This window comes from Ammodytes marinus (genome assembly GCF_949987685.1).
Source record: "Ammodytes marinus genome assembly, chromosome: 24".
Lineage (NCBI taxonomy): Eukaryota > Metazoa > Chordata > Actinopteri > Uranoscopiformes > Ammodytidae > Ammodytes > Ammodytes marinus.
The window spans coordinates 12868945-12885486 of NC_137228.1; the positions used below are offsets into that span (position 1 = coordinate 12868945).

At 43.6% G+C, this 16542-nt stretch overlaps 1 protein-coding gene across 2 annotated transcripts in view; it reads left to right on the forward strand.

The window, feature by feature from the left end:
• The window catches only part of LOC307269672 (nck-associated protein 5-like), a 105026-nt gene that overhangs the window by 13954 nt on the left and 74530 nt on the right, over window positions 1-16542 (forward strand). Inside the window, exon 2 of one of the 2 annotated variants that reach the window (XM_080052674.1) lies at window positions 5470-5543. In XM_080052674.1, the coding sequence (XP_079908800.1) occupies window positions 5470-5543 (74 nt within the window). Of the gene's footprint in view, window positions 1-5469; window positions 5544-15911; window positions 16317-16542 lie in introns of those variants that run through there. The other variant, XM_080052675.1, reaches the window with a different exon arrangement.

The following is a 16542-nucleotide window of genomic DNA, read 5'->3' on the forward strand; positions in this document are numbered from 1 at the left end:
TTAGTAAAAAAAGACATGGTCATTTCCCCCATTTTGTTGTCAGCAGATTGGTTTTAATCAGTGGGATTGCCAAATCACCCAGGACTGAAATCATAAGGATTACAACCTAAGGTTAAGGTTAGAAATAGTCAAATAAAAAATCTGGGGATTTTTTTTTGCTGTTATAAAGATAGATATACTGTAAATGCAGGTCTCTGCAGGAAAGTCAATTTCTGTCTAAAGAGAAGGTGCACTGCTTTCTACATTAGATCTAAACATTGGCATTGAAGTTGCAGAATCATCCAATGTGGACATGATTTCAAAGGGATGGCTAGTATAGGCTGCAATAGCCTATAAAGATGGACGAGAGCACCCTTTATTGTTGGCTTGAGTTGATCTTGGGGAACAGCAGCACAGCCTCAGAGAGTAGAGTTCATGACCTGCCCCCTGCCCATTCCTCATCAACATCTTTATTCTGTCTCCTTTACAATCACCAATTTCCTTTTGTGAATCCATCTTATCAGCGCGATACAGGAAAACAGTTGTCCTCCTCTACATGACTGTGGCATGATAAAACCATCCGGGATCACGTCCAATCTTGGCACTAAATCATATTTTTTAAGGATCAAGATGACAGCATCCATATCTGTGTATCTTTTTTCCCACATGAAGAATCACACATATTAACCCGAGTCGTAGCCCTCTCCACAACAGGCAGGGCTATCAACAGAGTTATCAAGGTCTGAGGATATGAGAGCCTGATGGCTGAGTTGATACAATGACACCAGGTCTTTTGGATGTGAGTAATGACCCATGAGTGAAGGATCAGCACAGGGCCTCAAAACACGCTGATAAGGTTAATGAATTCAACCGGAGCTGGCTGATATGAGGAGACCTGATACAAGCAAAGGCAGCTTTCTAGAAATCTGAACACATAGACCATTAGTCATACTGATTAATGAATTACCTCCCGATAGGATCACAGTCATACGGAATTATGGTGGCATACAAGGATACGTTTTCATTGACGCTGATTAAATTTGCTTTGTTTGCATCTCTTGCTAGCGATGTACACATACACTCTGGAGTATTGGATGGCAGGAGTATTTTCTTTCCTTCCTGCAAACGTAGCCGTGCGTTTGGCAGTGGGCCAAGACTAACAGCCATATCAGATGTGGCACATCTTCCGCACCTCGGCAAGCCACTGTCATAATTCTTTTCTCAAGTGTGCCATAAAAATACACCCAGAAAGGAATTTTTACATTCTATTGGCATAACCCTTGACTTGCAGTAGCCCATGTGGGAGCTCCACTTTCTGTCAAGCTCAGGGTTCCCAGTTGTTGTTTTTTACAGTCCCATAGGCCAAGTTGGCATGTCATCAGTCAGTGCAAAATTCACGGCAAGGATAGGTTGATGCAGCGGATTGGGGGTGCAGTGAGATGGGAGAGGTTGTGACCTTGTCTTTGATAGGGTCTAACTCCCAGAGTTCACAGGCCATGAGAATGGTGTCTTATCTGCAACGCCAGCCCCGGCCTCCGATCTGTGGACACATCAAGGTGGTGGAAGGGAACTCATCAAAGTAGCGCAATGTGACCTCAGCGGCAGCTAGGTCAGAGTTTTATCTAGCCTTTAGGTTGTTTGTTTTTCCTCCAGTCAACTCCAAAGAAGTCCATATCAGAACCAGACGCTTTTCTAGGATGTGATTCCATCTCTCGTAATCTTCAAGAATGTGTGAAAACAGAGCGTGCTAAGCAAGGCTCATATGGATGAATTATGTATGATGTTTTATTGCTAAAAAAATCTGGGACATTAATCTTAAACAGACTGCATTTGCTTTGTGTGTCAGTCTGTTTGCTATTTTCGGATTTAAAGAGAAGGACTGTGTTTTTCCCCTTTTTTTTCTTCCGCCCCCCCCCCTGCTCCCCAATGCCAAAGCAGCGGGGGTCAGCACTTGTATTTTAAAAATGTCATAAAGGCACAAGAGCAGTAGGAGGGGAAGACTGGATGTTGGGGCTCAAGCAGTGCACAAGGCGAGAATGCTCTTCCCTAGGCAGCTACCGAGTGCCTCCTTATCAAACGCTCTCACACGCATGAGCAAACATGGCCGGATAAACATCGCTGGGAAGCATGCGGTCATAAGGCAGGGAGCTTCAGCAAACACATTACCTGCCAGCTTAGCCTATGTTGACATCATACCAGCAAATAGCTATGTTGTGTCCAATATTGGAGTTCCATCAGCAGCCAAATAGGTGAGCCTTTGACCTATAAAAAAATAATAAAAAATGGCTTTCAAATACTGCATTTACTTCCAACTGAAAATATTTCTACTCGTTGTAGCTAGTAAAGGTGCACAACAAATAAAAATAAAAATATAAAGAATATCTTCCAGATATTTTATGTTCATTGAGATTTGAACTTGTACAAGTTTAGTAAATTTTCGCACATGTACAATTATGATTATTGGAAATCAAATCCACTCAGATTCGTATTCACACTGAACAAAAATGAACAATATATAATATACCACATATACTCAATATTTGGATCCTGACACTTTAATTTCAATATTACATGTTGGAGTCAACTTCTACAAGTCTCCTGAAGGTCTACTCAGCAAGCCTTATTGCTGTCAAGGAAAGAATATAAGGATTTTTTGAAAAACATCCTCACAATTTAGTATACGTACGTTGGAGGTGATTACGCACACACTCCTTATGAGCCTATAGCTCCTAGGAGGTTCCAATCCACTAAGGAATTGTTGGACTGCACTGCAGTTGCAAGGGGTCCTGAGAAATATGCATCCGATAAAGTCTCAAGTCAGTAAATCCAGCCTACATGGGAGTACCTGGGCCCTCGTGGGAACAGTGCAGCTTTCACTCACGCCATAAAACCATCAGAATTAATGCCTGGCTGGGGACATAACACGCGGCATTACATACATGAGTCATGCTTTAAATCTCCACTTTAAATACCCCTGCCATTTCACATGACAACAAGCACGCCGCATTCCCTGCATTCCTTCATGTGTGCCGAGGATTATTCCAGTGCCCTGTCATTAGGAAGGGTCTGCACGATGACAACACAGACTTAGGCAGCTTTACTTGGCGTTTGATGTGGCCTGTAAATATTTCCCCCTGACACGGGCTTTTGACGAAGAAGGTTCCCCTTTGTGCAGCAGACGTATAGTCATTATGGGATCGCCTTGCTAATGGTCCCTCGGAGACAGACGTTTTTACCCCAGACAGTTATTTTGTCTACTAAAAAAAAGTCACACATTTTTCTTGTCAAGATGTTGGAGGGAGAGGGAATTAGGATGGTGTCTTGCACTTTATTTGGACTCATATGTAATTAATAATGTACATACGGCTTTGCTGTCACTCATAAACACCAACGTCTGATATTTTGGAGACCATTCTGTAAAATGTTCTCTACAGCAACCAGATACACCCACTCATCTGAGGCAAATTTATAACAGCAACAAATTCTGCTGTTCGGGCCAGCGGCACCATATTTGACTTTAGGAACTTGGGTGTGAGTGGTTTGTGGCGCCTCGGCGTGGCACTCTCAGACTAGCAGAGGGTTTTGGGGCACTGTTGTTTCAGGTTGCTTTCCAAACAAGATAGATGTGTCGCACTGGTTAAGTCAAAGGTAATGATGACAATGATAAAAGAGATAATAAAGTAATCGAAGAGTTGATGTTATTTTATTGTAATTTCTTTTAAATACGGGAAAATACCAAAAGAAATGTTGAATATGTGGCACCACACTGGTAATCATCGATCTGTTTTCGTGCTTTGGCATCGGCCCTATTTGCCTAATGGTCACACATAGTGCCCTTGACTGGCGCCTCTGCAGGAAGCCTGGGCCTTAGCCATATACTGGTGCCAATCGGGGCCAGCTGGTGATGGGTGTCTTTGAGTGGCTCAGTCTCAGATGTGAGGTGGAGTACAATACCAGCAGTGGGAGAGCGGAACCCCAATGTGAGCTAGGAGACAAAACAACTACTACACTTACTGTATTTTGAGCAGCTGCTATGGTTTCTGAACATCTGGCGTGATGCAAGTTTACTCTCAAGGCCACAGGTTAAAAAAAGCCAATGCAGTGATAGCAGAATTACTTAATGTCTGGTCAGGCCCTTAGGGTGGGTCAAAGGGAGGCCAAATTCATCCCTAACAATATTATGGCAAATAATCAAAAGTTTTCGGTCTGTGTTGTAGGCTTGGGTGAGGCCAAGTCTGTGTAATTTAAAAATGTCTTTGGGTAAAGAGGTCTTGCTTGTTGAGACGCTTGTTTGTTGTTTTGAATTGCATTACTGTATATGATAACACATCCTGTTATTTTTATCCAACCGATGCAGATTCAAAATGGGGCTCCCCAGAAAAGGCGCATTGTTTTGATGTCTTGTTGTTCCAAAAGTCTCATTTCCATAAGAGTTTTTTTTATGCACATGCACATTTTTCTTTTTCATGGTATGACAACAGGGGTCTCACCGAAAAGTAAAAAGCCCATAGGCACAGCGTTTGTTTTTCTCAATTCCCCGTGGTTTCAAATGTCCTTCCCTAAAGATGTAGTTGTTGTGTCACGTATGGGCTTAATTTTGACTTAATAAAAAACTGAGATTACAACAGCAGTAAATAAAAATACCTGCTCGGGGCAGAATAAAGGAACTGCAGCTTTAGAATATATTTGTCTTCCTGGCCTACTGACCTCTTCATGGGAATCCCTATTATTCAATTACACTCAAAGCGCATGACCAGAGTGTCTGGAAATCAATGGAAAGCATCTGTTTCACTGAGATAACCGTTTACCCAGGAGATGTGTCATGAGCTGTCAAGCTAACATTTAATTAATTAGTCTCGAATCTAGACCACACCGATGTGACAGCAGCAAGTCACAACTGGCTGTGTTATGTACAATAGGTAGAGCTCTATGTCTTGGAAACCCAGATGGTTTAAGTATGGTGCCTGATGTGGCCTATTTTTGCACAGTCGCGCTTCCCCTGTCTGCTTTATGTAGTCAGACCACTATGAGGCAAATCATTAGGCATTGTCCAAGAAATCATGACATCTGTTTTTTCCATCCTGCTCTTACCCTTAGCTCATTTGGTCCATGCTGTAACTCAGTAGCGCACGTTTTGTGAGTGTGGGCTATTCCCAGCTGACATTACACAGCTGGGCTGGCTTCTGGGCCAGCCGTTAGAAGTTACCCAGAGGTGCTTCTGGAGTTACACACACACACAGAAGAAAAAATAAGAGAGAGACTTAACTGATTTGCCACACTTTTTTTTTAAGTACTTCTGTTTCGCTGTTAGTCAACCATTAGTACACTGACCAGTCAAGGTCATTATTGTTATTATTTGGCTCAGTTAATAATGTTAAGGATGGATACCTTGGTTAAAGTCTGCCCGTGTTTCCAATAAACCAATATTCATGAGCGTTTGCACACTGACTCCATTGTTTACTCTTGGCTTTTCTCATCTCCTCTTGGCAGGAATACATGGACGCCAACAAATGCATTGACGAGCTCCTCAAGCAGCTTGAGGAGGAGCGCCGCAGCGTCCGAAGGTAAGAGGTTCTTAAGACTTTTTTTGGGCAGATGTTTTATTGCCTAAGGATTTCGGCAGCTGTGTGCAATCCATTCCCCGACTGGAGGCAGCAGAACAATGTTGTTTGGTTTTTAGCTCGAGACAAGCTTTGTAAGGCGTTCTTGAGAAATGCTTTTTGTGTTGGAAGCACACTAAAAAAAGTGGGCAGACAAAAGGGGGGAGACTCTGGTCCCAGTGTGGGGTTGACTGGGAGCATTTCTCATGCTCATGGAGGTCCTTTGGTGCTGGATTTTGCCCCAGACAATGGGAATGGAGAGCTTATGGAGATGCCAATCTAATGACCCTGTCCCCTCCATGCTCCTATCGCCGTAGCCCTTCCATCTATGCACTGCCCCTGAAAGAGACAATTTTTTAAACTTCACCCTCTTTTGTGCAAGCGTCTCTCCATCTCAATGGTGCTGTAGTCCCCCGACTCAAAGTAATTTTCCCCCTGAGTGAGCACAGAGGGGCTATGGAGGTTGAATACTGGGAGATAGGGTCTCAGGGTGGGTGGTTGGAGGGGGTGGGTGACCACTGACCATCCCATTTACTAGGCCAGGGCAGCCCCTTGATAAAGGAAGTGATGTGTAAAGGAATGACCCTCTCGCTTATGTCATCCCCACCCGTCTTTAGAAAACGAGGCAGTCATCTTCGGTGACACCCAGAGTGACCTAATAGCCACTGAGAAAAAGCTAAATGTCCTTCGTAGTGACTGACCCATGTTTGGGCCAGAGGAACAATTGGTTCAAAGCCATGAACTTGTGCTAACTCTAAGCAATCAGAGCAGCTGTTGTTTGATAAATAACTTTTTTGTTGTGTTATTTTCTGCTAATGTTATAAAAGTTGGATGCAAAATGTTGTGCTTGTGGCTTGGGTCATGGAATAGCAGCATTTGTCTTTATTGTGCCATGACTGTGATTTTGTAGAGGTACAACTGGCTGCTAATTGAGAAAGAATACTTAATGGAGGTAAGGATTACCGCAAGAGCATCTCAACAACTGAAATGCAACAATCTAGCCATTGCAACGAAACCACCAGAGCTTTGAAAATCCCTTTTTTTTCTTTGAAGCATTTTAGGAAACAACACACCACCAGGCAGAATTTGTACTTTCCAGTGTTGATTCAGACAGGCGACAGTGATAAATGACTCCACAAAGGCTTTTGTTCATCTAAAACATAGACCACAAATAAAAAAGCCACCTCTTTCCCCTCATTAAGCTGCATCTCACGACGCTATAGATGTCCCCCTCCACCCATCAGAATATGGGGCCCATCAATCTGTCAATGGGAGAAAGAAAAGCCCTTACATTCCTCTAGTTCCCTGCATCCCTACTCCATGACCCAGTGACCCACTGCATTCATGTCTCTCATTGTAGCATATTATAGGGTAGTTTCACACTGGTGAAGTACACAGATTGGACAATCATGACTTATTCTTATAATCCTGACTACTTTTTTGTGTAAGCAAGCATGTAGGTATATCTAGTATCTTTGGTTGTGTCAAATAAACATGCGGTATGATTTATTCTTTGTTTTGGTCTGTATCGCTTTCCTTAAAAGGGAGATTCTGACACGCAGAGGAATGCCTCCATGAAATATTATACCAATAGTACTTACTGCCTTATCGACTGAAGGTCACTGTAAGAAGTTTGTAGTTTACTTTTTATTGAGGGGAAGTGGGCTTGAATAAAAGGCCAGTGAACCTTGTCAGTTGAGTGAACTCTTGCAACTGTGGCCTTTTTATGATGATATTTTTGGCCCCGGCGATCATAGCATAAAACATTTACACAAATGATGTTGAAGAAATGTTTTGGTTGTTTTTAAATAAATAAATGAATAAATAAATAAATAAATACAACTTATAGGCTTTTAATAAAAGATAGATAGAAGATTAACTTGTTTTTGATTATTTGTCAAAAGCAACTGCTCTGTCCTCAACATACCAAAGCCCTAATGCTTGCACAAACACACACACACACACACACTCTCAGTCTCTCGCGCTCTCGGTCGCAGCATCATTGCTTGATGAAGCACAAAACCCCAGTGGGGAAGCTGGCCGGGCTTTTCCTGCTCCCTCCATTCAATGAGACCACGTCCTTGACAGACGGAAACAAAAGCTCCATGGCGCAGTGTCAACATCAGATGGAGCAAATCCAAATTTGGCAACGGTAGATGCAGCGTACAGTAGGACGCCGACCCAGGGGTTTCCAGTTATTCATCTATCATTTGCAGTATAGTATCAAATATCTTTCTAGAGGTTTACTATTTTTGATTAGCGGTGGCCTGGAAATGCTGGCGAAAACACAGTTGGATGTAAGATGTGTTGGGGAAAATGGAGTTGATTAAAGACTTATTCAGAGTGACAGACGTGTGTTGGAAAGGACATATGGATGTTTTGCCGTGTTAAGAAGCATGACGGGTGGGGAGTGAGTTTGCATGACCTCTTTCTGACAAGCTGCTGTGTCAAGGCACCGTGACTGTGTAATCTTCCCTGTTGATTAAAACAATGTAGATTAGATAGTTTTTCTTTCTTTTTGTATCTCTGCTTCCACCCATTTGCCACTGTGCTGAGCTAGTTTGTTTGCCCCCTGAATCCTCTTTTGACCTTGTTTTTTTTATTTATGTGACCAGTATCAGTTTGCATGGCCCCAAGCTGGCCTCACCTGCCACTTTCTGGAGCAGATGGTGTTTGTCTGTGACCCCTTCCACACCTTGGAGGTCTAGGGAGGGGGGCCAAAGAGGAATGAGAACGGTGGCCGGCAGGCAGGGGGCCCTGCTCAGAATGACTGGGAGGTGGGGAGGTGTTGAGGCCAGAGACTCAGCTGGAGTTCCACGGGGGCTTAGGACAGGTTGCGCGGAGCAGGCGACTGCAGCTGTAGCCCAAGCCAAAAGGACATTAGCGTCGACATCTGCTGATCAATAAGCTATTTGTCATCTTCACGGAGCAACGGCTCTTCAAAGTAGGAAGAGATAGAAAGCGGAGGTCAGATCAGATGTGTGCTAAGCTGAGGGGGTTGTAGGTAATAGGACCGTCTTTGTGGAAGTGAATTTGCCTGTGGGCAGAATTGAAAATTGGGCAGTTTTGTCCTGTAACTGCTCAACATTTTATACCAATTTGTCTATGCCTCGACAAGACTTGTATGTGAGATTTTGGATTTATAAACTTGATTTTGTCCTTCAGGATTTTAAATAGATATTTATTTTAGACATTTTTAATTTAGTTAGTTTTCTAAACTGCTGGTTTAGCTTTGCCTTTTGAGAGAAGCGTATTTTCGATTCCTCTATGTCTGGCACAAATTGCAGAGTTGACAATAAAGTTGACTTTGACTTTGACTAAGATTAAAGAAGCCACTAATAATTTAAGTCAATACAAATGTCAATAATGTTTTTAATATAAGTGTTAGACTATTAAGAAAAAAGGCACGTTGGGAGAGTTTGAGTGTTCTATACATTTATATCAATCGGGGGAGTGATTAAAAAAAATGTCCTTGCAGTGTTATTACGACGGCAAGGTTAATTGATAGAGAAAAAAATGTAGGGGGGTGTATACATTACACATGAGAGAAAAAGACCACAGGAGTTAGAAGCTGGGAAACAGCTTTACCAATCTGGACCTTGCTGATGTTACTACAAGGCATATCTGGCCTCAGAGACGCCTGTGTGCTGCCGGCGGTCTGAGCCAGATGAAAGGCTGTAATCCTTCTCTCAAGTATGTGGCGAGGCCTGTTCTGTCGATGAGGAGGTGGATAGGGTTCAGCCTCCCCGCAAACCGTCCCAACGCCCCCAAGGATCTGCCGTCTCGCTTGGGCGGGAGCCATGCATTTTACAACTTTAATTGGATAAGTTGACCGGTCTAATGCAATAATTTGATCTCGCTAAGCTCCAAAGAGATCTAATGCACTCCCAAAGTGTATCTGTGTGCCCTCTGAAGTGAATGACTTGGCTTAATCCGTACATTAGGGGTCACTCTACGGTCCGGGAGGTCCAGAATCCAAAATATATCTCAAAGGGAAAATAAATCAAGCCATGAAATCCTTATCGTAACCTTCAGGCACTGGTGGAATTTGGAGAAATCTTAGGGTATTTTCTTAGATGTTCTTATTTACCAGTGGGGGACTAACTCTGAACAATCCAAGGCTACATTTGGAGGGAATGAGGCCAAAAGTGCTGCAATTGGCAAAAAGCTGCACACATCTACCATCTTGGTTGTTAGCACGGAATAGCATTTTGTTAATGTTTATGACTTTTGAGTCTGTGAGGAGTTAACTGCAGGCATGATGATCATGTCCCCAGAAGTATTTAGTTGAGGAAGTGACACAACAAGGCAAAGATTGCTAGTTCTCTGTGAAAATATTCCCCAAGCCCGTGTGGCCTGTAAACGCCACACGCTATAGCTTTTACATACACAAAGTACACCCGTCGAAAATACATGCATCAGTTTTATGGAGCTTATGAGCAGAAGAGGTTAATCGAATGGGTTAATGAAGCCTTTTATTGATGCTCCCTCAAGGTCGTTTCAAAGCTGGTGGCGGCGCTGCATTCAAATGCATGCTGGGTACCAGTACTTAACCGGCCACATTTCATACAGCATTAGCCTTTGGGGTTTATTTCTAATGGATTCAAGGTTAAGTTTGAAGCTAAGAAGCTGTCTCCTGCACTTATTCTAAAAAAATGTATGGAGCTAACCTTTTCCCTTCAGATTTAGTGTTGTAGTAAACAATTTCTGCTGTTGCAAAGTCAGGATGTAGCGGTTTCACAAGGTGGATATGCAGTATTTTATGGGACATGTGACACTTATTCTTGGCATTTGGATTGACTGGGGTATTATCTGCATTCCGAGAAGCAATTAACTGTGTTTAAGAGTTTTCTTTCTTTCCAGGGGATTCTTACATAATCGCTAATTACCACTGTTGTTTGTCTTAGTGAGTTCTCAGACACTAATTTGAATTCCCTGTGCCGTCGGAAAAGCACTTTAATTATGCATTGGTTCAGAATATTACTTTTTTTTTTATCTGATTTGAGTCATTCAGGCATTGTCAGTCGTACGTTTCATTAAATGGAGGCTCGCACAACATTCAGGTCTATTAACTTCAGTTGAGTCATTTTCCTTGTGCAATGAAAAGGGTTTTTCTTTGTTATCAAGATCAGTTCTTGGAGAATGTGCAAGGAGTCCTTTTGTGCTCACAAAAGCGTGCAGTTATTTTGACTAATATGTGTTCAGCACAGCGAAAAACATCCTCTCCTAAAGATAAGAAGAAAGGTAGATCCTTGCATGGATTTTCTTTTATTGTTGAGAGATCCTGTGTGGCTTCTGGATTTGTTGATAGACCCCGCGTGGTTTTGGCTGGTGGAAGTCACAGTGGTTGCATCCACGCTATTTACCTCCAAGCTCAGGGCTCTTTGGAAAACATCCTCTCATCTCTCGAAGGAAACAGGAAGGGCTGGAAATGTGCAAAATTCACAATATTTAAGTCTTGATGGGCGTGTCCTATGCCTCAGTTGATGAAGTGATGGTTTATGAAACCTGATTTTTCCGTCAAGTATCGAAGTAATTATGCTTTAATTTTTTTTTTTAAGATTTTGTTGTTGTTGTTGTTGGATAAAGTCAGAGTTAAACATTATAATCCAAAGTTTTTATAGAACAGATCTAGAAAGTTTAACTTGTGTTGAAAAAATGGCTGTTAAACATTGTTGTATAGGAGAAATATAATAACCTAAACTGACCAGGTTAGTAAAATAAACCCCCAAATGTACATTGTGGATGTTAGATAACATAACTGCCATAAATCAGCATCTGTTGGTCAGTACACTGCATTTTACCGTTTGGTTATGTAACGATACCTAACAGAGTCATGGAACTGTTCTTAGCAGTGAAATGGGCCCATGGAAAAAACATAAACCAGGGACCTCCTTGTGACAGGAAACTGCAGGAGGCTATTTGTGATTGTAAAAATGTGCTGTTAAAAGTACCACTGGTGTGAGATACAGTACTCCAATGAAAATTAGCCACTGCATAATAGTCCCATTTGTTTACCGTAATCACGCAAGGAATGTTAACGCAATTATTTTAGATTTATTTAAGATTAATTAAAGATTAACTCCATTAGTGTTAATCCTGCTCATTCCAGTCTTGACTACTTACAGCATTTCCTGAAGAGAAAATCTCGCCGGACCACCACCATCCTAACTATCGTTCCGCTCCCTCAACCCAACCCCCCATGTTGCCTAATGAAACATGACCAAGGGTGCATTATCGCTCTCATTGTATTACACACTTCATCTTGCCTCACAGAAGTGAAACACACACACACACACACACACACAAACACACAGTCTCTGTAGTTCAGCGTGACCCATCATGTGATTTGCATCTGTCTGGGGCGTTTGCCCTTTTGAGCGGCGTAGATCCTGAGAGGGCTTGTGTTGGGTAAACAAACACGCTGCCTGTCTACAGCTTGGCATTTCCTTTGCTCCCTTCCCCCCCCAAACAAAGGTCTAGCAATGTTGACAGCTAAATATCTCCTGGATGGATTTTAACCACAAATAGTACCTCTGAAGTGCTTCCAAATGATTTAACAGCCGTTCTCAAAAGCATGTCTAAGCTAAAACACAGCACACATGCTAATCGTCTTTAGGGAACAAAGTTTGTCTTGTCCCCCCCACCCCCACCCCCTTCTCGCGTGATTAATGTCTGTCTCGGAACACACACCTAGATGACAAAATGGGTTGGTCCAGGCAATAAGCTCAAGTGACGCCCCCGAACCCCACACACACACACACACACACACACACACACACACCCGACCACTCCTGGCTGCTTCTGGTCACTCATCTGTGATCAAACTGCAGGGGATTAATGTCATGGCAGGGAAGTGTGGCTGATGGCTGGAGCTCTGGACAGGATGTTTGTACATTCATATACACAGTCAAACAAAGCACAATTACTTTTGCTCGGGTGAACTTTTTGAGTTGGTCTATACATTACCTGGGCATTGCCATTTGGTGCTGCTACCTGTTTGCTGGAGTTGCATTCAAATCACATAATGAGCTCGTAAAATTAGATACATTCCAATATTATCCAGCATCGTAAAGAGGTTGCATTTAGCTCCATCCAGCTACAACATTAACATGCTGCCTACTTGTAAGTGCATCAATAATTTAGCAATATGAAAGGGCACTACTGCTCTAAAGCCAGCTTTAGACCAAAGATAGCAAATGTGATGGATTACGAACCATTAAGTCCAGTATAAAAAATGCATCCATGAGTTAGCTAACACCAAAATACAGCACTTTATACATAAGAACATACTGTTAGTTGTACAGTCACTTTCTTATTCATTCTGTTGATTGCAAGGAAAAACTTGGATTCAGATGGACATCCATCAGTCCAGGGAATTCGTGGAGGTCATTGCATTGTGTCATAAAAAAAGTCCAAATTGTTTGCCTAATGACCTTGAATTGTGTTTGCCTAATTTCTCTGCATCAGCCCCCCTGTGAGTGCAAAACAGCCCTACTTAAAACCCAAGTATATTCAGATTATTGTCACAGAGAGGAAATTTAGCTTTAAAAGAAGATACTTAAACTTGCTTGAACCTCCTACATAAGCTCTCAAAAATATAATGTGCACAATGAAACAGGATTCATACTGGTAGTAAAGTGTTTTAACATTGTTGCTTTGATTCTCTGACTTGAGTAAATTATCCAAATGCTTCTTCCACCACTGCACACATACTACCACAACCACTAGCATCCCCTTAACCGAGGCCATTGCACATTGCATCAAACCACCGTGCGCTCACACATGCAAAACTGCAGCGGTGAGCATCCCTCTCCCTCAGACCACCCTGCGGCCTATTACCAATCCATATCGACCCGCCGATACTCCAGCCACTGTCCCACCACCGTCCTGTCTCCCTCCCTACAAAACCCCCCTCCTCTCTGTGGAATGCTAACCGTGTGTGTGTGTGTGTGTGTGTGTGTGTGTGTGTGTGTGTGTGTGTTTGTGCATGTGACAGTGGTGGAGCCAGGCTGGCTGTGTGGGCGGCCGAGTGTTTCCAAACAGTGGAATCTGTCACTGACACCCCTGGCAGAGCAATAAGCAGCGCCTTAATGAGCTCAGCAGATCATCAGCGCACAGGGCCGACGCACACACACACTCACTCATGCACTCGCTCGTAGTTGGACACACAACCACAAATATACACACAATAATAGCAATAAATTGACATAATTATGGTTTTGACAACCTTTATACACTCATACACGTAGGGGCACTAATATGTGCACATATTTTCTGAGTCCACACACGCTGCAACCTCATTATGCTGGTAAAATGGAGAAAATCATAGCTAAACAAACAAACATTGCCTGTTTCCTGATTAGGGGCTATTCCTGAAACAAAACTCCACCTCTACCAAACTATGTTGTCTGTTCCTCGCCCTGCAGACAAGAGCCATCGCTCAACGGTTCACCGCTCGCCCTTGATTGAATTAAAACGGAACACTGCCCTCAATATTTCTTGATTACGCCGCATATGTACGTGTTAGTGCTGACTCAGCCGACCATTTGTCTTTCTTACCCAAATGGGACAATAGTGTCCAATCGGCGACCACCTGCTCTTGGAATCAAATCACGCTCGCTCTGTATTCAGATTTCTCTCCTTGAGACAGCTGCGCTTATGATAAACGCAATTACCTCTCCACATGACATTTCGGTCATATGCAATAATCAGGCATCATGAATCGTTCAGAGTTTTATGATGACAAATAGGAATGCGGCAGCCGGGCTTTACGAGACAGAAGATAACAAGGAACTTGACGGAACATGTCAATTTCTTTTACGATCCCTGTTGGGTGACGCTGAAATAATTAATATTCCTTCCAAAACCCTGCAAGTGAAAACTCATTCCTTGCATGTTTATCTGCCTTCCCTCAACTTGAAGTTTTCCAGCCTCCCCCCAGCCCACTCGCTCCATTCCCCAGCAAACTAATTTTCTCACATGGTTGGTGTCATTGTTCATTTAGGACATTAGCGACAGTGAATGTGGGGCCAAAGTGGCAGCGATGGCCCCGGTGCTAAGTCAGCCCCGTCCTTTTCTTTCCCCTCTTTAACTGAGCGGCTCCTGTCACTAGGACCCTTTTAATTCCCCCTTTCACCCCTCCGGTGCCCGCCCCCCTCTCTCGCACTGGTCCTATTGGGGAGGAGACAAAAGAGGGTGTCCCCCCCTCCTCCCTCCTTGCAGGCGTCCTGCCTGGTTGAGGTTGCGGGCTCCGGGCTGCAGTTTGTCACAGCCATTCAGCTGAGACTGATTGTGATTGCAGCAGATGGGCTGGAGCCTGGTCCGTCACTCGGCCCAAGCACAGACCCAAGCACTTCTCTCTCTCTCCCTCTTTTCTTTTTCTCAGTCCTTTTATTTCTCTCCCTGGCTTTCATATTGTGTCCTTCACTCTCTTGATCTTGATTCTTTCACTCGGTTGTCACTGTCTTTTGTCAGAGCTTTCGCTTTCCTTCTCTGTGCTGTTTTCCAAAACCTCTGTTTACCCCTGTCCAGATAAAAATGTGCAGGCAGGCAGTGTTTTCTACTATTTGGGCCACAAAAATCTCTGCGTAGTGTGGCCTAAATAGTGACAGTTGGGGCCTGCAGTTTTCACACAAAGTGCTTGTCGCACAGGATCTGGTGCAACTATTTTTCACACACTCTCTTTTTGTTTGAACACCTTTGTGCAACACCATTAATGCTTTTGTGTGCCTTCGAGGGTAAGCCTTTGAAACAGGTATAACCACCTTTGCCTTCAAGTTGCTTCATATCTTTCATTTAACGCCTATAGAGTCCTTAATTACGGAAGCACGCTTATTCTTTATTTTGTATGTTTGCTCTTCTGATCTCCACTTCAGTCATTTCTCTCTATGTTGTCACTTTTCTGCAAGAGCCCAGTTGGTTGCACATCACAAGCCGGCTGCCCCTGGCCCGCTCACGTCCCCTTCTTGGACTCAAAACCCCCCTTTGACTCTGTTTGTCACCCCCCAAAAAACTCCTCCTCTTCCACAGAAACCCCCCACCCCAATCTTGCTTCTCCTCCCCTGAGGAAAGAGCCACCTCCAGAGGGGCAGCTCTAGAGCAGCAGTCTCCCCCTGAACACATGTTAAACGTCCCCCACAAGCCCGGGGAGGAGGGACGCAGTCAGAGAGACACGGCAACAGAAAAGAATGAGAGAATCAGATAGAACTGAGCAGAGACGGACTGAGCAGAGAAATATTCTGAGGAAAGATAAAAGCCTGGAGGCGGGGTGGGCGGAGGGGAGGAACACAACACAGCACTATCTGTGTGTGTGTGTGTGTGTGAAGAGGAGCCTCCGAGCGTGTGTGTGTGTGTGTTAGTGAGAGAAAGCGCAGAGGGAGAGCGTATGTAGCGTGGGGAAGGAGAGTCAGTGCATGTTGCCAGATTGAGAGAGACAAGGAAGGATAGCGGACAGAAGAAACAAGGAGTATAGGAGAGGTTGAGGGAAGTGAAGGGTTGTAGGGGCTTGAGGGAACATAGAAGAGAGGAGAGAGAGAAAGGGGAGGAGAGGCAGTTTGGTCTCGGTCAAGTAGAGAGAGAGAGAGGCAGGAAGGCAGCAGTGTAGAGCCGGCAGTGCTGCATTGTGGATGTAAACTTTATCGTCTGCGGGATCAGTGCAGTGATCAGGAGGAAAGCGTGCCGGTGGATTACCATGCGTGCCTTCTGAATGCACCAGGATGCTGCATCTCCACCAGGGTAAGAAGCGGACAGTCGTCAGCAAAACTGCATTATTTCTTCTGAAACTAGCTATTTACTAGCTTTTTTTTCTCTTGTTGCTAGATGTTTATTGTCTTTGTTGATAGATGTTTACTGTCCTTGTTTGGGGATTTCTGGTGTCTATTCATATTGATATTCATACTTAGAATACATGCACGGTCAGCTTTTGCTAATGCCTAAATCAAGAAGCTAAATGATTTTCTCC